General features: G+C 36.5%; 1 protein-coding gene across 5 annotated transcripts in view; it reads left to right on the top strand.

Moving 5' to 3' along the window:
* The window catches only part of AKAP11 (A-kinase anchoring protein 11), a 57,139-nt gene that overhangs the window by 25,604 nt on the left and 7,496 nt on the right, over positions 1 to 24,039 (top strand). For 2 of the 5 annotated variants that reach the window (XM_080376817.1, XM_080376818.1), the window contains 10 exons: positions 389 to 505; positions 4,196 to 4,243; positions 4,875 to 5,009; positions 5,858 to 6,122; positions 6,590 to 11,252; positions 13,177 to 13,281; positions 13,642 to 13,797; positions 19,006 to 19,089; positions 19,851 to 19,897; positions 22,328 to 22,488. In XM_080376817.1, the coding sequence (XP_080232943.1) occupies positions 389 to 505; positions 4,196 to 4,243; positions 4,875 to 5,009; positions 5,858 to 6,122; positions 6,590 to 11,252; positions 13,177 to 13,281; positions 13,642 to 13,797; positions 19,006 to 19,089; positions 19,851 to 19,897; positions 22,328 to 22,488 (5,781 nt within the window). The remainder of the gene's footprint in view (positions 1 to 388; positions 506 to 4,195; positions 4,244 to 4,874; positions 5,010 to 5,857; positions 6,123 to 6,589; positions 11,253 to 13,176; positions 13,282 to 13,641; positions 13,798 to 19,005; positions 19,090 to 19,850; positions 19,898 to 22,327; positions 22,489 to 24,039) is intronic. The other 3 variants (XM_080376821.1, XM_080376819.1, XM_080376820.1) reach the window with 3 other exon arrangements.

Below are 24,039 nucleotides of genomic sequence, written 5' to 3'. Positions count from 1 at the left end.
CTTTTGAAACGACCTCCATTACTTTTCTTGGCTAAATTTGTTTTTTATTCCTTTTTAAGGACAAGCTGATGAAGAAGTTCCATATACGGGCTTTGATGCAAGGAATAGATAGGGCTTGGATTTCTTCTTGGATTCATCTGTTTCTTTTTTCCAAGTCAGCATGTTCTCACCTTTTTTTTAATACAGAATGGTCCACTTCATTTGGAACAAAAGTATTGCTTGAAGAAAACAACTTAGCTGTTTCACTTTCATGTCCTGAAGTAAATTTAAAATTCAAACATGGTACTTAGAGTAGGGAAACCGATGGGGGGCAGGGGATAGATGAATAGACCCTGTATCCAAAACTGAAAATGCATTTTTTTCTTATATTTTTTTCATTGTTTTTCAGAGTTTTGGTGAAGGTGTACTGCACTCTATGAAGTCACTGCTACACAGCAGAAAAGAGTTATGCAGTGTATCATCAGAGGAGTGTCTAAGTCAGGAAGAACAAGATAATTTTATTGAGGTGTGGCATAACTTGACCATTTATATATATTTTGTGGTTATGATATAAAACCATTTAGCTTGAAGCAGTATGGGATGTTGCATGATATTAAATGTGAACAGTGCTGCTACTGGCTGTAAAATCTCTGCCCGCTGTTGTCATTCTTGAATTCAGTCACTGTAGACTTGAAAAGAGCTGTGACATTTCAAGATGACATTTCTCTGATTTGTAGAATTTATGAAACTAAAAAACCAAAATGTGTAGATAGATGATTTAGTAAAAACTGTGTAACTGAGTGTTCTGCATTTGTGAGCACTCCTGTGGTTGAGGGTGTGGAGACAGTATCCTAACAAAGTAGCAGAACATTTTGATCCAGGTCTGAGGATAAATTTAAACTGATTGCTCTTGGTTTGTCCTGTGCTCAACACTAAAAGCTCAAGCCTCAACATCACAGATCTAGACGTCTTTTACATTAATACAGATGGGCCAATAGCTGGGCAGGGTGTGGAGAGAAGTAGATCTGGGCAGAATGCAGGACTGTCTAGATAAATCTCAAGCTGTGTGGGCAAATGACTAGAGCAGTTTGAGTTAGAAGACAGCAGCTTCTCCAAAGGGAAAAGAAAAAAGTAAGAAGCAATGTGTACCATATATCGCTTATCAAGTGTCTTGGAAGACTACTAAGTAGTAGTTGACAGGCCTGACAAGGAGCTTAGAGAAGGAAAGGATGACTTGAACTCGCCAGGTGGAGGAACTGAAATAGGGAGAAATAAAGCTAAAAAGACTTAGGAAGTGGTTAAGGAAGACTGACAATTGGATAAGGAGGAAGGGGAGAGGCAGGTTGTGTGACCAGCAGAGATGGGTTAGGATTGCATGGGTAACACCAGGGGGTTTGGGACTTGCTGCACGGTGAGGTTGCGGCTGTATGAAACCTTTAGGGAGCAGGCAGGAAGCTGAATTTGTTAAAGATGAAGAGCTGTGACAGAGCAGAGGTAAGGAAGAAGACCTAAATGGTGGAGGAGGAGGTAAAACCTTGTCTGTGCCTGTTCAGACAGGCTGTGCTCTAGAATCTACAAAACCCCTCAAATGTTGCCCACCCCCAGGCTTTTTTTTTTATCTTGTAGCAAACCTAACAAATAGCTGCCAGCATGTTTTATATGCCTGTAATGATGGTCCCTATGGAGAAAGATAGCTGACTATATTTAGTTACCTTATTAGCGCAAGCAATTAAGAGCCCTGTGGTTGAAATATGAGGGTCGATATCCTGCAACAGAACAGGTATTTTTTTCTTAGGAGATACAGGGAATGACACCTGCAGAGTAACGTTAAAAGAGTATTATTGGGACTGCAAAGATAATTAGACTTGTAAAACCCAGAATTTAGGTTTTCCTGTATCATTTTATTTCATTTTCTCTGGGATTATGGGTTATGATAACCTTCAAATACAGTGCCTCATGCACTATTTTTAGTTTAAAGAAAAGAGTTGTATTACCAACTGTTGGCCTTCTATCACCCTAGCCAACTCCCCAACAACTTTTGAACTGGTGTACTAACTTCAGATATGTTTGAGGTATTAAAAGGTGATTATCCTTCTGTGAAAACTGGAGTTCAGGCACAGTAAAGAAATCCAAATTAGTGTTGTCATTGAGGCAAAAATATGCAGACTCTGCAGTGGTGTGTTCTCTTTGACAGCAATCTGGTGGCCCATCAGTGTACATATGGACTGGTTGGCCTTCATTTGTGTGAAGCTTTGACTCCTGCATACTGCCCTACCTTGCACGAGTTGTCCCATGGGAGAAGGAAAGGGTTGGAATCATTATATTGAAGAAAAGGAAAGGGCATGTAGGAAGACAAAAGAGGAAACACCCATACAAAAAATAAAATAAAAAAAAGCAAGCTATCAAAAAAGCCCCAAGAACAACAAACCCTAAAGCCTCCATAATGTTCTTCAGAGAACTAGTTTTTTCAAAGTCCTTTAAATTGTTTGCTATTTTGCCTTTTCTGTGGAGGAATTCAGTTCATATTGTGGGTACTGTACAGATAAAAAGACGTAGTAGTTGAAAGGTGTCTTGCAGATGTGCAGATGAGAGATTTAGGAGTTGAAGAAAAGATGTAAGAATTGAGGGGTATGTTGCTCAAACAGGATCATTTCATAGTTAACACAGTGAATACAGTGCTGGAGACCTGTAATTTGTCTGGAGCTACTTGGAATGCTACTGCGAAGCATTGTTTCACTTACGATGTCATAACTGAACTAAGGGTAAGTGGATGTAAATAAGATCTTTTCTGGGGGTGCATAGCTTCCCAGCGTAAGACCCCCTGAAATAAAAAAGTCAGAATTTTTCATACTTCAGTATGGTTTCAGTTTAAAAGAAAACTTGGAATTTTTTGGGTCACACATTGAAATAAGGCATTCAGAACTCAAATACAGTTCAAAACAGAATTGTTCTTCAGCCATTTCTTTTTCTAGCTCTGTCCCTTTCAGAGATTCTATATATGCCCAAGCAAGTAGGTGAATCAGTTAATAATAAATGATTATAAACATAGTTATATTCTTTGCTGTTTCTAAACTTGAGAACCAACCAGCTACCTTAGAGTAACAGGGTGTAGCTGCTAGAAATTTCATATGAGCTGTGGTTTGAGTCTATTCAATTCAATTCAAGTCTATATTCTATAAAATTCAGTCTGTTGCATATCACTCTGAAATAATTGAATCCAAGCCATATCAGACTTGAGTCCAAGCATCAGTGGAAGTGTTTAATCTTTGTGATTTATTCCATATCTACAAAATGGGAGCAAAATTTATTTTCTTACAACTTTGCTTTGAAAAGAAATGCCTTGGGATTTTTTTGGAGCATGCAGATACCTGATTGATTTGTCATCAGGGAGATAGGAAATGAGGACTGAGGCAATCCGACATTTGAAACAAAGTTTGAGTAGTGACTGTCTCACTTTGGTCTGTTCATGTTGAACAATACAAGGTACCTGCAGACAGAAGAGAGGGACAATATGGGATAAAATACCTCCCGGTCCACAAACACAAAAACCTGAGGTAAAGCTGACATTTCTGACATATTCCAGGTTCCGGAGCCTGTTAAGACTTTTTTTTTTTTTTTTTTTGAGGTTGAATGGAGGTTTTAATTCTTTTACTTCAGCAATTTGTCTACTTGGATATTGCATGCAAACATGTGGCTAAGTAATCTGTTGTGTTTTGGCCTTAGGCTAATCAATTTACATGGTAAATTGTATAATGTGTTAGCATTATGCTTTCTTCAGTATATCCAAATGTATCACAGTTTGTTAGCATGGACAGATTTCAGACTGGAACTGATTTATATGTGTCCAGCCTGAAGCAAGGACAGATGAGCACTGATCTTTGCAAAATCATGTTTATTTTAACAGATGTAATGAGGCTTGTATGTGTTGCTCGGTGTATACCAGCCAATAGGCTGCTTTTGTGTAGTGGGTTTTAAATGTTGTATATGCTCTTCAGTCTGATCTGACTTTTCACGAATCAAACAGTGTAGCGTTATTATTCTTATGCCTAAGACTTTGTGCTACTGTTTGAGCAAGCTATGCTACCCTAAGATATGGTTTTCATGGCAGTAGAATGAAGTTTTATGGTAAATCCTGCTGAATTTCAACTCTTAAATATCTGTGGAAAACAAAAAAGTTATTTCTGTATTTCAGTATGTTCATGTATTTATTTTACAGATTACATTTATAGGTTTTGCTGAAGAGATGGGTACTGCTCATTTGCAGGTACAGTATATATCTTACCTATATTGGAAAATAATGTTCTTCAGCACTGGTGATGTCATCTTAGTAGTACCTAGTTTTTTAGATGGATGAATTTTGGTGTTTGAGAGATGAAATATATAGGCCTTTTTTATAGTAGGTAAATGTACAAGTTATCTAAGATCATGGTTAAAGAAGTGCCTTGTCCTTTTTTTTGTAATAGGGGACAAAAACACCATTCCAGTAAAGCACGCTAAGAGCATGTAGAGATCCACTGAGAACCATTATTAGCAGAGTTCAGTGTCCTCTTTATAGTTTCATACCTTATAGGATGTGCAGCTGCTTTTCAGTGCTTACAAGATTCTCCTATGTGACTTTCAAGGCTTTTCTGTCCCATGAGAAACAGTGGAATTTCTTTTGGTAGAAGAGTGAGCTGGGGATGAGTGTGGACTGAATTAAAGCTTGTTTACATGAGCTTTACACCACAGTTCAAACAAATAAGTGGGGGATGGGTCAGGAAATAGGGGAGAAGATAAAAACTTTACCAAAATAAGCAGCTGTTACTCTTTATGGGGGATATGAGATCAAAACCATTATCATTTACGTGTTATTTATTTCACTTTGTACTCTCAATATGTTTGTATTTTTAAATCAGGAGTTGGCAGCTGTTTCTGTAGAGCTTCCAGATGTTCTCAAATCGTTCCAGTTGTGCAAACTGAAAGAAAACGAGGTTATATTTCTAAAAGATTTAAAGAAAACCTTGGCAAAACCTTATGTCATGAAACATCAGGTAAAAATTTTGTGTCTTCTTGTATGTCTTAATTACAGAAGCTTTATATTTGGCCTCATAAAGAGTGTAGTCATATCACAACTTGCCTTGCTTTTGTCTTTGAGCCATCTTAACCACAGTAGTATTAATGTCGTTATGTTTCTGTGGTTTCTTTAAAATGAATGTTAGAAAAATCTCAAACTTGGTGTTTTCAAGTGCTGTGTTATTAACAGAAAATATTTAACAGATATTTAATTATAGTGCTGATCCAATGCTTCTGCTAGGCTTTAGTCCCTTTCACTGCCAATTTGGGAAGAAGATGAAACGTGTCAAGTTACCTATCTGCTCAGATACAGTTTTCACCCTCAGCGGATTTTTCTTCCTGGAACAGAGGTGCCAAAAATTAAGAGAATTTCAGGTGTTCATGAAACTCAGTGGGCTCTTTTCTTACTAAAAATTATTTACAGTTATAAATGATGTTAATTGTATAAGTGCCATTATTTTTATTTTACTAGTATTTCCATTATTATTGTGTTAATTTTATTAGTTCAAATTATAAATGTTGTTAAAGCAAACTTCTTAAAGCCATATCGACTAATCATACATGTTAAATGTAGTTATGTTGCATATAAGGTAAAAAATACATTGAAGAAACAAATATCATATAAACTGAGGTACTGTTCAGCATAAACATGCTTTGAAATACTGTCTTCCTTTACAGATTTTTAATGTGCATTTTCTTGTCTTTAAAATACTTGTAAATTGTTTACTGTTCATAAAAATGCATTGAAGGAATCTCTTGCCATTCCTGACAGTTGAAATAATTCTAAGATTGTTATGTTTGTTTTCTTGTTGCTCTCTTTTTCAAGAATCAGCTTCCTGAAGTGTTTTGTGTGATGAGACTGTCTCCTTCATTCCCAAGGATCAAAGTTGATTATATATTTACCTTGCTGAGCAAGTATACCACAGGCGTAAGATATGTAGTGGAAGTAAACTCATTGCAAAAACATCAAACAGAGGCATCCCATGGAGAAGATGATGACACTAATCAGTCAGTTTCTTCAATTGAGGATGATTTTGTCACTGCTTTTGAACACTTGGATGAAGATGAGCCTTCAAAGATACAAAGTGCTGGTAAGTTCTTGCATGCTGTTGACTTGTAGAAATTGTTATTTGAAATTTAGGCTGTCAGAATCTTAGGAGAAAGTAAATGTAAATAAGCAGTAGTTTTTTTACGTTAGTCATGGTTTGTAAAGGGGTATTATGCAATTGAAAATTTAAGTTTTTTGTTGTTCTTTTCACAACAGTTTATCTAAACCAAAGATTCTAATCACAGTGTCAGATGCAGATCAAATAGAGTCTTATTCTACTTCATGTGCTAAAAAATATGTGCATTTGTCAGTGATTAGATTAGTATAATAGGTTTTGTAAAAAATGAAAGATGCTTTAATCATGAAAGATCAGCTAGCATTTTGCAACAATAACAAGCCCAGCTGTTGCCGTCAAAATCTGTCCTGTTTTATGTAGTTATGTGGAAAGTCTGGGTTTGGAAGCAATCTTTTTTATTATTTTTTTTTCCTTCTTTTTTTATTTCTTTTCAGGTACATCCAGCTTTACTTCTCGAAACCATCGAGATACTGCTTCACAGACCATCCCTTCTCAATGTTTAGAAGCTGTTGACTCGAAGTTCCTTGTGGGTTCTGCACATCGAAAGTCATCTACCAGATCTTCTACTTTGATTGATATTTTGGGACTTAAGGAACTGTCGTCAGTAAAAAATTCAGTTACAACTTCAATTTCTGATCCTTGGATACAAAGGAGTTTCTATAAGCCATATAATCCTTGTGATCAAGGTGTTAATTTTTTGTGTAAAACATTGTTTTCTTCCTCTCCAGCTGAATCCTCTGAGTCAGATTGCTCCAGCCCAAGCCCCATAATCTTCTTAGATGAAGAAGGCTATCAAAAAAGCTTAAAGGCAAAACTTCAGCTGCCAAAAATTCCAGTAGTGAAAGATGGTATAGAGGATTCAGACTCAGAAGTAAGTGAATTTTTTGATAGTTTTGATCAGTTTGATGAGCTGGAACAAGCCTTGGAAAACTCTTGTAAAGTTATTAGGGATCCCATCCTAGGGAATCCCTCCCAGAAAAGGAGGACTGGTCATGAACAATTATCTTCTGCAAGCATTACAATGAATCCTCAGAAATTCAAGTTTGATCGTCCCACTCTCCCAGCCAATGTAAAGAAACCAACTCCTCTTAAACCAGAATCACCATATAGCAGCGTCTTTGATGTCCCGGATTCCCCTCGCCCAGTTAAAACACCAGGGGAAGAGAATGGAGGCTTGTTCAGCCCTATTAGATCATCAGCTTTCAGTCCACTAGGGAGCTGTGGTTCTTCTGAATGTTTATGTCGAATTAACCTTGGTGGAGATGGGACGGGTCAAAATCACCATGATGCAGTTTATAACAGTTATTCAGCATATGCTGATAGTGTTTCATTTGAAATACTAGGTTCTGTTTTTCATTCCAAGTCCTCATCAGAACAAGTATGTGCAGAAAATGATTCAAAACACAAAGGGATTGCTTTGAAAGAGAAAAAAGGTCAAGCTGGAGATCTCAAGATGAAAACTAGTAAGGAGCCAGATAAACAAGCAAAATCTAAACATAAGTCATTGATGATTAGAGACAGCATTCAAAAATTTGCAACTGAATTAGTTGAAAAAAGTTTTGGCAGTGCATTTAAAGACCTGCAAAAAGGAGTTTCTTCATGCACCAATGCACTTTGCCATTTGGCTGCTAGGTTGACTTCTTCGGTCTTTCAGATGGCTTTTTATGAGATTGGAAGACGTAGAGCAATCTCCCTGAAGGAGCGTGCCATTAATGGGATAGCAAGCTTTTTGGTGAGCGAAGCTATAACTGGTGCTTTGAAAGAACTGCGGCATGTAAAGAAACAAATATTTACCAACACTGTTGCACGGTTTGCAGCAGACCTTGCTGAAGAGCTTGTGTTTGAAGGAATCATGGAAGTATGCCAGTTTTCATATCCATCAACACCTACAGCTGCACAGCCTTCATCATTTGATTACGAAGACAAAGTGGTAAGATCCTATGCCAGAGATTTGTCTGAATCTGTCATTCAGGAGGCTTTTATTGAACTGTCTCAGGTTGATGTGACCTTCACAACACAAGCAGCCATTAGTGTTTCCATGGACAACATTAAATATGTGAGCGCAGAAAGTATGTTGGAGTCAACACGGACTTCCACAGTTTTTCCTAATCTTAATGATAGGGCAACACTGAAGCCAATCCAAGATTCTGAGAAGGAATATACAGTACACCAAGCTCTATTTTGCACCTCTGGTGTTGTAAGTTCGATACCTGTGCCCTTAGCTGGAAGAGCTCTTTGTCAACCTCAGGTTTCCTCCGTTGCTCATAAAGCAAAAATATCCACTGCTCTGAATTCTGATGACAATATGAAAGTGTACAAAGACCCCACTCATCCACTTTCCACAAGCAGAAAGAGAGAGGAGGAAGTCACTTCTTTCAGAAATATATACCTAACTTCAGATCACAGTCAAAGCACCGAAAGTACTCCATCACGCTTACATAACCAAAATGATACAAAACGTCCAAATAACAGATCTGGAATGAACAATAATTCAGAATTAACAAGTGGGTCAAAAGGCATTAATACTTTCTCTGGAACTATGGTAGATATGATAGTAAATGAAGCTTATGAAGCCATAACCTCATCTAGGGTAACAAAAGCAGTAGAAGAGTATACAGATTTTTTAACGAGAAAAATAATAGATAAAAAACCTTATGTGCAATGTATTGGTGAAGATTTCCCCAAGAATATGTTTGCAGATCACTTGGCAAAGTATGTCATAAAACAGTCTGTGGATGAAAGTAAAACTGTGTTGTGCAGCACTAGTGAGAATTTAGCATGTAATGTGAGCTCACAGACTTACACAGGTATCGGTAGAAAAGAACAATGTGTGATAAAGAAGCAAGAGGCTGAGAAACAAAGTAATGTTTCTATAATTGCAGAACAACAACAGATGCCTTTGAATAATCCATGTAAATTTCTTCTTACTCCAACTCATTCTGTTCAGTGTTTTTCAGAATCTAAAGATTGTTGGCAGGATCAAAAAGGACACAGGTTTTCTTCAAAATCGCCACCACCTTGTTCCGCTGTGACTTTTGCTAGGCACTTTCTAGAGGACTTCACTGACACAGGAAGCTGCTCAGTAACATGCTTAAACAGGCCCTCTAAAAAACACGATACTCACAAACCATCACCAGGACCTTTGGCTTACAGGCAGGCTGATTGTTTTCTGCGTGCAAATAGCTTTTCTTCAGTGATGTTTGGCAGTGAAGATGCTTTGCAGATGGAAGATAAATCAAGTCTCCAAGATGGAAATACCTGTGTAATGCCTGATACACCCCCCCCAACCCCTTTAGTACCATGTCAAGGTAGTTCTGAAAGAAACCTAAGAAAACTATCTAAGAAACTCAAGGGAGAACTAGCAAAGGAGTTTGCACCTGCGACACCACCTTCTACACCGTACAATCCATCTGTTACTGAATTGTCTGAAACTGAACATGACTCTTTGGAAAATGAGGAATTTATGCTGAAACTCATGCGGTCACTTTCTGAAGAAGTGGAGAGTAGTGAAGATGAAGATCATTCTGAAATGGCCGTTGAGAAAGAGGAGCATTCAGAAAAAACAAATCAGTATGCAGATTGCTTAGCTAGCCATATAATTTCAGTAGCGACTGAAATGGCTGCTTCCCATTTAGATGGTAAAACAAATGAAAGAGAAGCATGTAGACAGGTTCGGTTAGGTATGCAAAACAAAAGATGCGGATATACTGCGCTTACAAATGTCCCAGAACAGACGTGCAATTCTTTATGGAATTATGCAGGTGATATGGCAGGAAAAGTCATCAGTGAGGCCAAGAAAATAGTGAAATCAAGGCATTGTAAACTGTTGAGATTGAAGAGGGTTAACTGTCAGGTGGATTGCCTTTATGTGAGAAAAGGTGATAAAGATTATCGTTCAAAAGACCGATGTGGTCCAGTGCGAGAGCAGTGGCTGGGGGAGAGAGATTCATCTGCACTTCCTTTACCGCAGGATTCGGGCATGACTGGTTTGACTTCCAAATACCCAAGCTGTGAAAGTGTGACTGATGAATACGCAGATCATATTATTCGAGTTTTGAAAAGAGAAGGTGGTAATGCTGAACTGTTAATGGATCAGTATGCTAGCAGACTTGTTTACAGGTCTATCAAATCAGGCTTACAGCAAGCTGCTAGAAAAAACAAATTGAGATACAACAGAAAGGCATTTCCTGGGCAAAATGCACAGGTGAATGGGAAGCTGGAGCTGATCAAAGCAATGAATAAAGATGCAGTACAGCAAATGAAAAGCAGCGTTCGTTGCTGTGAAGACCAAATGTACGGAAGGAGTAACAGCACACAGAGAACAGAATGTACAGAGTTGTTACATTTTTCAGAATCCCTTGCTCGCAGTATCACTTGTGATGTCAGGAAGAAGTTGAAAATGTCGGGAGCATGTTTGCCAAAGTCTCTAACAGATTCCTGTCTATATAAAAAGACTGAATTTGATGAAGTCACAGGGGATCTCATTAAAACGAGAATTTCTAGGACATCTCTTCCTTTCTCCCCAGATCATAAACTGTATCATAGTACAGGCAGTTTAAATGACAATGGCTACAGTGAAGGCATAATTCAAGCTATAGAACAGTATGCTAGGAAAGTAGCAGATGATACTCTAGAAATGAGTTTAGGGTCGGCTGTTCTCCATGTGGCTGAAAACAGAAAAAATGGGGATAAGCTCTCATATACTGAGAAACTGTCTCCTTTTTCTGGAACTGTCTGTAGATGCTGCAGTATGAAGGAACATCGGTACTGTACAGAAAGTACATCTCATCATCTACCTGCGCATGAATCCTCCATCCCAGTGAGGCATTTTCTTCATTCTGGATTGGGTGGTGCCTGTCAAAAATCAAGAGTGTTTCAGCTTGATATTCCTAAAATTCATGTTGATGTAGAACAGAAGACAGTGCTTTCTGACAAGGGGGCTACTGCGGCCATAGAGAAGGCAGAAGGAGAGCTGAGTTACACAAGTCTGACGGCTGACAGTGGTATTGGACAAGATGGAGTCAGTTTTGCTGAAAGCCTTACAACTGAAATAATGACATCAGCTATGACTAATATTGGTCAGACAGTTAACGTAAGGTAATACTAATTTTCTCTTATTTGTTGCGTTCTGTACCTGAAAAGGAAGGATTTTTAATACAAATATGTTCTCATAAGGAATTTTTAATTTATTATTATTTTTTTTAATTTTAGAAATACACACTTTATATTGTGAATGCTTTCTTTTGATTTTTCTGGTGATATTTAAATGATTCAGAACTAGAAAAAAAATTACTTTTTTCCACCTGTGGGAGCTTGAAACCAAGGTTTCTATGTATATCGCATATGTTCCAGTAGGTGACTGATAAGTAGAACTTAATATTTCAACTTGAAATACTGTTATTTTTACCTACAGTAGAGTATAGTAGAACTTACGGGTTTTGTTGATTTGTGAGCCATGACAGAATTCAGGTTTGTAGCCTGCTAGTATTTCCTGTTCTTTGCTGAAAAATAGAATTTATTTTTGCTGTTGTCAGTAGGACCAACATCTGGTACTGGCCAGACTAGCCATTGCATTATAATATGAAGGGTTTGGTTATGGCTGTGTTGTGATAGTGTCCTTATTACTGGAAATAAAACCCCCACAACCCTTTACTTTAAGAAAAAAACAACTTACTATAACGCAGTTTAGTTTATGAAATAGTAATACAATAGGCAAGAAACTGACTTTCGAATTCTTGAGTATTTAACAAAGGCTAATTATACTGTTTACTTTAATAGGCCTATAAATAGGAAATACATGCCACAGTAACTTGGCAGCAAGCAGCAACTGTTTCCTAAAACAGACTGTGTAGTGATTAGAGTGGACTGAAATTTTCTCTTCAGGTCTGAGAGCAATCTTTACCATGTTTTGTTGTTTTTTTTTCCAGTTTATAGTAATATTTATTTTCCTGCTTTTTTTGTGTGGGTATTCCTCACACTATCTACAGGTTTCTTTTCCTGGTTTCTAGAGAGACATCATGATGAATAATAAACCTGATTTTTATATATTCAGCGGCTAAAGGCCACAGTAGGACCGAACTAAGTTTTTCAAGGTTTGATATGAAATACATACATACTAGTAGCATAAAAGTGTTCATGAGATGTATATTGTGGCTCTCTGCACGACAGGATTAAGCCATTACTCACTGTGTGACAAAAAAAATAATGTGATGTTGTTTTTCTATACCTACAGTGTCAAAGATGACACTTTAAATCACTTAGATATTATTTAAAATTTCTAGTTAGAATATGACAGCAATAAAATGCAGGGTTCAAAGAGATAATGTTTATTATATCTGTGATAAGGAAGCAATATTATGGTTTTACTATGACAGAATTTATAAATGTTTTTAACATTGTCATCTAATGTATGGTATATAACGCACATGTTTCTTGAGAATCTGCCTTGTATGGTGAATAGAACTGCTGCTAGTGCTGGTATAACTGTAAATAAAAATGAGAAAAAAATCACCTTTGTATTGCCCAGAGGGGTTCCAATTCAAACTACATATTTGCACAAACCCTTGCTCACTGGAGCAAAGTGTTAGCAGGAATGTGGGTTACGGTTGGCTTTGGAAATAGTGAATGTTACAGTGGCTGCTTTCTGTGCTGGTAGTAGGATGACCATTTTTCTTGAACTTTCTACCACTTCACCTTTATGTAGGTAATGAGAGTTTGCCCCTGATGGTTACTTCATAACTGCATGTTCTGACATTGTAACTTTTTTTATAAGGAGTTCATACTTCTTTAAAGTTACCAAACTGGATCTTTCGAAATGTCTTCTAAAGAGTGCCTTCTACTGAGCATCATTGCTTGATTGTTGCTTGTTTGTTTTTTGGATAAAAAAAATCTAAATTTGTTTCCTGAGGGAAAAATTCTGTACAAGTCATGTGTTGCTACACTTTCTTGAAGCAGGAAGAGAAATCTTTTATCTACACAAAGACCTTTTTAAAAATTTGAATCCTAATGTTTTTAACACCAGCGTGTATTTAAGCATGCCTACGATAGCAGACCGCCTAGCTGATTGTACTGAAAGCAGTCAGGGGAAAATAGCCAAACTGTTCTATGGGGAACAAGTTCAGAAATGGTAAGTTTTCTGCTTCAAAAGTGTACCTTTGATGTACAGTCTGTGAAGCTGCAATGCCTTCTATGCTTTATAGCAAATAATCTTCCAAATGAGGGAATTATTCATGCCGTTCCCTTTGTCTTCTAGTAAAAGAAGTCCAAATAGGAATCCCTGACCTAAACCTGTTGAAATTTCAGATTAATTTGGTTGCTCCATTTCTTGTGTTGGGAACAGGGTACAAATGAATGGATCCCCCCCTGCCCCGCCCCTTTTCCTTTTCCCCTGGAATTTTGTATCTTTGAAATGGTTAAATTGCTGTAAATGAACTAACACAGATCAGAGTGAAATGCAGTGATGTTTTTGTCTTAAATTTTTGTTTAGCTCTGTTGGAAGAGAAGGATTTCACTCTGTTGAATCTATTGTTAGCCAGCAAATGAGTCTTAGTATTGGTGATGATAGCACTGGGAGTTGGTCCAATCTAAGTTTTGAAGATGAACATCCTGATGAGAGCAGCAGTTTTCTTCACCTCAGTGACAGGTAACTATAAACATGTTGGGATAGTTATGAGATCAATTAACTTGTCATCAAGTGGTTTTCTCCTGGGGGCTGGGGAGAAGAGATTATCTTGTTCTCAACACACAATGACTTTTTCATTAAAAATGGCTCTGTTTGTTTTCTTACAAAATGTTGTTGCCCACAAACGTTCATATTGTACACTGTAAAATAGGGAGTATGAATTGGCATTGATGTCAGGGAGTCACATCAAGTGAAACTGTACATATATAAGTATTAACAAAAGATCCAGGTGTGTTAGAAACAACCACCATGTGTAAAATACAACTTGAAAGTACTGTTTATATGTTCTGCTCTGAAATATTAAAACTTAATCACTGAGAATGTATTTTATGTAAATTCATCTATTCTTGAAAAGAAGTAATAAGAGCTTAATTTGCAGAAGGAGCTTTAACAGCTCTATTTGTCTTTTTTTTTGTGACTTGAATTTGTAAGCTGTTCTAACTGATACTGATGGAGTATTTGTGTACTACTAACCACAAGCTTAAAGGTATGTGATTTTGGAACTTACCTGTTTAGAGTAGTAATTTTTTCCACAGAGCTTCTCACTACACTTCCCATGGCTGACTGATAACTAACAAAGATTAGAATGGGGATTTTAAAAATCTACAACATCTCTGCCTGTTGCCAGGGAAAATTATATTGAGAATTGTGGCCCGAGCTTCTATATAAGGACTATATGAGGAATGAGTAAACGTATTTTTTTTATGATTGATACACCACATATGCTACTGTAGAAAGTTCAGCATTTCTGTTGAAGAACAGCAGAAATGGGGGAGAGGTTTTTTCTTTTTAGTTAGCACTTCCAACTTCCCTGAGATTAAAGAAAATATGGGATATTTGCTTCATTATGTGATGTACAAATAAGTTATTTGGTACCAAAGTGCTTTCTTAAATGTCTAGACTATTGTTCATGTTTTGCTTCAATAAATACTTTAATCAAACTACTACTATAATTTATCACTTATACAACTGAATAATTTTGTAAGAGAATACATTGCCTTAAAGCTGTTTTAATAAAACATGATCTGTTGAATGAGTGAAAGTGAGTTAGATTTACATGATGAAATTTACAGTATAAGGAAGAATATTCAGCATATTGACAGTTACAGATAGCGAATAAATTATAGGTTAGTTGGTGCTGGGATAAGAAAAGTATAAAAAAATTGCAGGACCTGTAGTTTGCATATTGTATTTTGTTGTTTGTTTGCCATCCCCAGTAGATTTAAATGAAAAAAGGTAACTTTTATAACTTGCAAGAAAATTTGTGGCTCATTAGAGGAGGAATGATGTAAATCAGCATTTTACTCAAAGAAGGGGAAGCATAATTGGAATAGCAAGGTGTTGGCAGAAGAAACTGGCATGCGCAAATTAATCAGCTACTTTTACAAAACTGTATGTGGATTAGTAACAGCAGATGTGTTTGTGTTTCTGTGGTTTAGCAGGTGGAAGTGACAGGATCTGGACTTATTGCTCTGAGTAGAAAGATTGTGTGTGGGGGGGGAACCCTCTGTAACAAAAAAAGATTCAGCTCACTCACTCCCCCCATGGCAAGATGGGGGAGAGAATCAGAAAAATGAGAAAGCTTGTGGTTTGAGATAAAGGCAGTTAGGTAAAGCAAAAGCTGTGCACACAAGCAAAGCAAAATAAGGAATTCATTCACCACTTCCCATCAGCAGGCAGGTATTCAGCCATCTCCAGGAAAGCAGGGCGCCATCATGTGTGATGGTTACTTGGGAAGACAAAATGCCAAAACTCCAAACATCCCCCCCAACCTCCTTCTTCCTCCAGCTTATTTGCTGAGCGTGATGGCATGTGGTATGGTGTATCCCTTGGGTCAGCTGGGTTGAGCTGTTCTGGCTGTTTCTTCTCCCAAAGTCCTGTCCTCCCCCAGCCTACTCGCTGGTGATGTGGTGTGAGAAGCAGAAAAGGCCTCGACTGTGTGTAAGAACTGCTCAGCAATAACAAAAACATCTCTGTATTATCAACAGTTTCTAGCCTTATATCCAAAACATAGCCTTATAGTAGCTGCTCTGAAGAAAATTAACTCTATCCCAACGAAAGCAGCACAACCATGTGTGGAACAAGTGCTAGCATCTTCTAAGGAAATAAAAACCTGCATGACAATGATGATGATTTATTGCTTTTATTTCCTTTTTTTAACAGAAACTGTTCTGTTAAATAGGAAAATACCATTCGGTCATAGAGCAACATTGTTTTATACAGGTGCAACAGTTGAAAGTTTTGGATTTTGTTGTTTTTTGGATTTGTTGGGTTTTGGTGTTGGTTTTTTTTTCCTTCTTATAGTTAGGGCCATCTGTTTAAAAAAACACCATGCTGGTTATATGTAAACCATGTCCGTCAGAAGCATTTAAGTGCGCTATCAGGTAGCATGCTCCCCTGGCAGCTATTTCTTAATGTAAGTGGCTTTCTTGTGTCTTAAGCGTCTGTCAGCAGTCTTGCTTGTACCATCTTTGAGGTACTAGATATCATCAGACCACTTTGTTTGTAGTGCTAGTACGATATAATTAAGTGGCATAGTGAGTGTAAAGCGAGTTTCACTTGGTGAGGGAGGACCTCTCCCTTTCCCCAGTATTTTCCAGGCTGTCTGCAGTATTCAGTGGATAGTGGTACTTGAGATTCCTTCAGCTGACATTTTGGAAATTGTTTTCGTAAGACTAAACTTAGAGATTCTATTAATGGTAGTTAAAATTGTTTTGGAACGCAGGATCACAGTCACCAGAAAACAACATTACAAGCTACAGCGATCCAGTTCAATGTACCTTGCTTTGCTTCACTTCAGAAAAAAAAAAAAAGAAGACTTTTTTTTTGTAGTAGCTCTGTTGAAATGGTACGTGCCCTCTGCATCTCAGATCAGTATGAAAATAGTACTTCATTACTTCTCAAAGGATTAAACTATGTGTAAACAAGGGAGCAAGACAACTTGGAAAGAATTATCAAAGTGTGGTCTTTCGTTCCATTTGAATGGAAAAAGGGATGGAAGTTTTTTTAGTAGACTTTGCAGAGTTATGCAGGTGAATGCTTGTATCTTCTGCCTTGTGTGCCTAATGTTAACAATTTAAATTTAGAAATGAAATAATCTTAAGCTTTCTCTATAGTTAATATATAGGTATAAGCATGGACATAGGCTTTTCCAGGGGATGAATCAGAGTATCCAGGTTAGGTTATTATTCAGAGCAGAAGCTTCTTGCCTTTGACTTTATGTACATAATGCAGAATCTCAAAGTAGATGATCTGAGTTATAGTTCCCATATGTACAGTGTATACTTAAAAGCTGAAAGCTTTTCTTGTAATTCTTCTGCTGGTTCATGTGGAGCAGCTGCATGAAGCATTATAGAAGCATTATAATGCCTTTGTTCATTTTTTGTTCTGTGGTTGCAGAACTTTATTTTCAAGATCGTTAATTTGGCATCTTAAAACAAAAGTCACATTATGAAAAGTGTTTCATACATTGTTATGCATTGTAATCATATGGTTCAATATATATAAATGATTATTTCAGACCATGTTTGACATCTGTAAAATATATTAATTTCTTACCAAATCAGAATAGTAGTATGCATGAGGCCATTCTGTTAAATTGCAAATACTGTTTCCTTTAGTCCAAGAACTGGGGCAGCTTTTACTTCCACTTATGTTATCCATCTATAACTTTAAGTGAAAGAGGCTGTTTAAGTGCAAAGTATTAGTATCAATAGGCTATATTAAATCTTTTCTATATGTGTAATTCAAAGCAAATTTAATGCTTCATACATACTGTGATAGTCTCACACAGTAACTTGAGAAATGCTCCTAAGACTATGTTTGCATTCTCTGTGAAATCAAGTTGGTTTCTTTGAAAGGTTCTCCTCTTTAATTTTCTTTTGTCTTTTTAGCATAATTAGGAAAGTGACTGTTCTTTGCATATGTAGTCTAAATAAGCAACAGTGTGGTGAATGAAGGACCTGCAACTTTTCATTTTTTTCTTCCTGTTAGGCTCTGTTCATATTGCAGGCTTGCTAACCTACTGTTACTGTTTTAAACTTGGGATCCAAGCAGGTGTATTGGAAAGCAAAGGACACTGATAGGTGATACTGTTACTGGCAGACTCTTGAAACAGATCAGTGTCTGTCTCTTGAAATGCTTCCACCATTTGTGGTTTTAAATTTTATTGTTTGCCTTGAGTGGAATAAGTGGAAAAGAAGAGCGTTAACAGTTCACACAACTTAGGTGAAGAAAGCATCTTCTTGCAGCAGTTGTTCTCTGGAGTTATTTCATGGATTGTTACACCATCTATAGTAGACAATTTAGCTTTCTCAAAGAATGCTGGTTTTCTTGAAATACTGTACTTGGAAGGCTTCCAGACGTGCTCTGGGGGAGGTATGAAGTTGGGGAACAGAGATTTAGTCATACGAATAGCTCAATGTTGTACATAAGCTTGGGTTTAACAAACTCTGCTAATTATAATGCCTAAAAGGTAGTAGCGTAAGGATGTGCTCCATTTTTTCAGTTCTTCACTTTGACTTGAATGTGGTCATGGAATAAACGCAGTATATTTATGAACTGTGAGGGAAGTAATCAATCTTTTTAGTATTTTTTTCACTGATCCCCCCTGTTTTTAAAAGATCAGCTTGTAGGACAGTACTCAGAATTACTTTATAAAAACAATATTTTGTATTTGCTCTAAGGATTCGTTCTCATGAGGCTGATGGAGATCATTACTGGATTTTTAGAATGAATTGGAGGGATTTTACGTAGTTGTCTTCACAATGTGTAATTTTATGAACTCTTAGCTAGTCCTTAAGTAAATACTACAATTGTAATCCATATTGCTCTTAGTAATCATATTGAAATTGTTGAGCTTGTATAAATAGTGAGCAATGTGCTTAGACCTGAGGACAGACCTACGGCTAGCACTGATCTAGAAAATTAATGAGTACAAGTTATACTTCCACCTGGGTGCTGACACTTAGCAGTTTGCATTATTGTGGACATTGCTGCTCTGAATAGCACTGACAATCATGTTTGTACTCTGTTCCAGCAAACCTGTCTAGGAAGCTTCAGTGCTTTTGTATTAAATGTCTTGACAAAACAGCTCTAAGGAAAATGAAGGTTCTAGTTTGAGCTATTGTTCTTTTCTAGTTCAGCTGTGTTCTCTTCTTCTTCTGGCAGTAATGGTAACAGCAGTAGCTGGAGCAGTCTTGGTTTAGAAGGGGATATGTATGAGGAGAATTTATCCTTTCCAACATCAGACAGGTTGGTTCAGTTGAGACATATAAACCAGATGGGTTCCTCATAATTAATGCATGAAATCATCATTTTGGAAAATATGGTGCATTTTTTATGCTGATACATTATTCACACTATTCTCACTTAATCACAATATGATTTTTTCATTAATTAATCCATACTGAATGGTTAAATTTTGCTGTGCTGTGCTGAACTGATGAATGTGTTCTGCTTGCAAAATGAAAGGTCCCTTTTGTGCATGTTCTTGCTTGCAGTTCTATGAGTCTTTAGATTTACTTTTTCATGCAAACTAGAGCTTGCTTCCTACAGGATTTCTGTTATTTCCTTTAGCTTGTGGAAACTTTCAAAGTTGCTTGGTAGTTGACTTTTATAGAACATTTATGACCTACAGCTTTGAATAACCTGTAGCTGTTAATACCAGTGACATAAGATGACTCAACCTTTTCCCGTGTGAAGCAAAACTAAACTGACCTCAATTAAAATAAAAGTTTTCTTCTTAGTTTAAAAAATCTTCATATTTCAGTCCTTTTTAACAGCCTTCTTTTGTTTTTGTCTTCTCCCTTCTTTCCCTAAGAGCAAATCTTGTGAAGTTGATAAATATTTCCAACATGAAATGGTGTGAGAAGCAAAGCTTCTTTCCATGATCACATCTGAATTCTTTTATGGTCTTCCTGTCCTTTAACCTTCATTACAGTCTTAGGATTGACTATGTTTATTGTGCATTTATTGGATTGTATTAATATTTTTATTTTGTTTTTAAAATACAGTGATGGAACAGAAGATAAAGATGAAGACTCCAAGGATGCTGTAGAAGGTAATGTCATATCCAGCATATATTGCTGTTCTTGACCTGTGCACTCTATATTAATTACTTTGTTAATTCTTTGCTCCTGTAGTCTGCAAAACAAGGTGACAAGCCAGTTATCCCTGTTCATCATAATGCATGTGGGTCAAGGGTCAGAATATATTCTTAGATTATTACCCTACATACACCTCTTAATGCTCTGAAGTTTACAGCCTTTGGGAAATGGTAGTCTGATGCTTATGCATGTACTTAATAATGTATGGTAGTGAACTTTGATCAGCTTGTTGAATGCGTAAATTTATATGCATAGAATAACTTCTTTGTAAAATATTTGATAAGGAGCCATCTGCATGGCAATGGTTGAGATACTGAAGAATTTATTCAAACTGACCATATTAACCTTGGGAAGGGGAGTCATGAGACATAATGAAAAAACTTGGATTCAATGCATTTGCTATAAACTCTCTCTTCTTAGTGAAATATGAAATAGGGTCTATCCAGACTTATGTTTCCGCTCTCTGGTTCGTAGATGATCTTTGCACTGGTTCCAGTCTGACTGAAGTGCCAAAGGTTGTTAACTCAAATGAGAACAGCCTGACTATACAGCGTATGAGGCTTATTTAAAGATGAGCTGATGTTACAGAAGGTTGTAACAGAGCTTGTCTTTATGTTGGGTACATTCTGAGGATGAAGTAAGCATTTCAGGAAATTCCTGCTACCTGCTTACGTAAGATATTCAGCCATGTTGCACATCTTCAAATAGTCATGATGTAAGCAGAAAGAGGTGTGTTTAGCTTAAGGTAATCACTTAAGTTCCTGGAAAAATATATAGACATGAACCACACTCTTTTTTTTTTTTTTTTCTTTTTTTTTTTTAAATCAGATCTGACTGAAAGGTTATCAGTCAATAAAACTGAACGAAATTATTGAGGTTTTTTTCCTCAGAATAATTATAATATTTTCTGCTGTGTATAGGTTTCATCTAGGTTATCAATGTACCATTGCTTTCTTTCCAGCATCTCAAATATTCAAATGGCTTGATTAAAATAGTGCTTGATTTTATTTCTTTACACAATTTAGGTGTCAACTGGAGAGCAACAGACTGCTTTATGCTGTATTAAGGATTTTCTAGTGACGTTTTCCCAGTTTAATTTCTTTACCATTTCACTATTGTTCTGAAAAGACTCTTTCTGTTGCTTTCATTGTAGGACCATTTAAATAGTATTCCAGACAGAAAACCTTCGTATCTGTTCTTGAACATCTGGAAGTTTTGTTATGTCATACCTAGAAATGTGTGGCTTTTTCTAAGCTGACTGCACCTTATTCACCAAAGAACTTGAAACAAAGCCTTGTTATTACCAAACATACATCTTGTTTGTAGAACTAAAAAATAGGTCAAAACTTCCCAGCGATACATTACCACAATGCTTTCCATCCACTAAGTGTCATAATTTTTTTTATGATTAGTACTTTCTCCTATAAAGATCCTAGATTTTGGGACTCTTAGACAAATACTCTGTTATCTACCAAAAGCACACTTACGTTGACAGTTCCGCTAATTAAATTTTCTCTCTCTTTCACCTTTTGGGAGAATCAATTTCACCTTGCTTAATTTTGCCAGTTGGGAATGAATACCTTATGTACCTCAATTTTCATAAGCTTGATTGAAGGAGTAGTGAGATTGAGGTAAATTGCACATGAACATATGTTTTTATTGCAAATATATTCCTTGTTTCTAGAGAGTCAACTCTGGTAGCCCGGAAGTAGAGACTTCAAGAACTTGGAGAGTACTACACATACGCTTAGTTGGTTCTGAGAGTGTGAAAAAGGATTACTGTGATAGCTGGATACAGAAATTCAGTGTGGGAATAGAAGATGACAATACTGTATTTTCTCTGTGTTACTAATGCAATTGCTTTTTTAAGAATGTGTTAATTTTTTGAAATCATGCTGTAAAGGAAGTGTTGAAAAATTGGGTAGGACTAGTAAAAACACCACTGTTTTGAAAAAACTCAGAGGCAGTCTGATCAGTCTGCCTTTACAGGAAAATTCTGAAATACAGACTTTTTTTAAAATTTAGTACATGAAGTATACCAAAAAATAGCAGTTGGAAACAGAAACGACTGATGGACAACGTGAAAGCCATTGCTGTTCAATTTATGAAAGGCTGTGTTAAATTCCTTGTAGTTTGGAATATACATTAAAGTTTAGGTGTCTTAATACTCAGCTGTGTTTGTATGTAATTGTAAATGGGGTAAACAGTACTTCCTTGTGTGAAAGTACAGAAACACTTCAGACCAGCATGATTTTTTCCTTTCATATTATCTGTGTGTACTAAACTGAGGTTATTAAGACAACATAGTCTCAACAGTGAACTACAGAGATTTTTTTGAAATAATTTGAAGCTATAGATTTGATTGTTTGTTTTTTTAATACTAGGTTTGGAGCAAATACGAAAGACTTTAGCAATAGTGAACATTGATCTGGAACCAAATCTAGTGGACCCCCAGCTCAGAGCAACTCTTCAGTGGCTGGCGGCTTCTGAAACAGAGGTGTCTGAACTTTACTTTCATGACAGCGTTACAAGGGACTTTGTCTTTGTAAGTATTTGGGTTTGATGGGTTGGGGGGAAGGGGAAGGATTTGCTTGATTTCCATTTGCCATGATACAGCAGCTGCTACTGTTTTATTTGCCACTCAGCAGTAATGAGTATTCGCTGTTGAAAATAATTATTTAAATCCTGAGAGGTCAAAGTGAAACAGCCTGTTCAGCGTGTGCTTATATCTTACATAAACCGGTATTAATCAAAGCTGAGTTAACTTGTTTCACAAGTTGTTTTCCTTGTTTTTCTCTAAAGAGGATACAATTACAGCATTTTCGTTTAGTGAAGTTTTGTTTTTTCAAGCATTTTTTCTTAGTATTTGATTGTCTTTAAATTGAATCTGAGAACTTGGTCATGCAAATTAATTTCTAACTTAATGTGTTCTGCCTCAGGTTTCTTTGCTAGCAAATGCTCATTTTCTTATCAGAAGGAAGTTTAGATTCTAATTAATATTAAGTATATTTTTATTCTGTAAGCAACTGCAATCAAAGGAAGAAGGGTCATTAAGATTGTTTCATTTTTAGGTGCCTTTATTGTGGTTTTATAGATCAGATTTAATATATGAACAAATAGAAGGCGGAAGTTTAAAGAATGAGGCTTTAGCGATTTGTGTTTCTTAGGAAAGGGTCAAAAGTTTGGTTTGTGTACTGGCCTGAGTATTTCCATCACAAGCAGAGAAACTTCTTATTCCTATAAAATCACTAAAATTATTCTTTTGTGGCTACACACAAAACTGCACGTGATAATGTGGCATTTATTACATTTGACCTTCTTTTTTTAATCTTCTACCAATGGATTATTTTAACATTACCTGGCTACTGAAAGGCTAACTTAACAGTTTTATAGGCATTGTCTCTAATGATGAGGTCAATAGGAATGATGGATTACCAAAATTTTTATTTTGTAACATGGTAACATGAAAAAGTGTTAATGTGTTGCCATTAGTATGTTTTTAATAATTAAGATCTTGATAAAAACTACTTAATATGCATATCAGTACATTAAGGAAAGAGAAGCTTGCTTTGTGTTTCGAAATTTAGCAATGAGTCTTCAATTTGGTGCTTTCCAAAGCTCAAATCATCATTTTGGGAGAAAAGGAGAGTGGCTGCTAAGCAGAGGCCAGCATGACAAAATAAACTCCCAAACTTAGACAAATGTACACACCTATGGTGCTTAGTTACTGTAGACTTGAATTAAGAGCATGAAAGGTGCCTAGAGGTCAGTTCAGGTTGTACCTGGGCTGAGTTCTCCTAAGAGTGGCTTCTCCCTTTCTAGTGCCGAAGAGGAATGCTAGTTCTCTTTTCCGTTTGTCTATGTAATTGTGTGGTGTATGTATTTGATCTCAAGAGTAGGAGGTCTTGCATTCTTATTTAAAATAAACCAGAAAATTGGGAAGTGGTTTTTTTTGCAAGTTGAAATACATCCCCTGTGCTCCTTTTCTGGAGCTTGGTATGTTTCATTTAGAATTGTTTCAGAAATATGCTTTGCTGTATGTTAGTTAGGACACTTAGAGTGAGTTCATGCTTACATAAACTAGAAGGTAGTTTGA

Source organism: Falco punctatus, assembly GCF_963210335.1.
Source record: "Falco punctatus genome assembly, chromosome: 2".
NCBI classification, from domain to species: domain Eukaryota; kingdom Metazoa; phylum Chordata; class Aves; order Falconiformes; family Falconidae; genus Falco; species Falco punctatus.
This window is presented reverse-complemented; position numbering and strand designations above follow the sequence as displayed.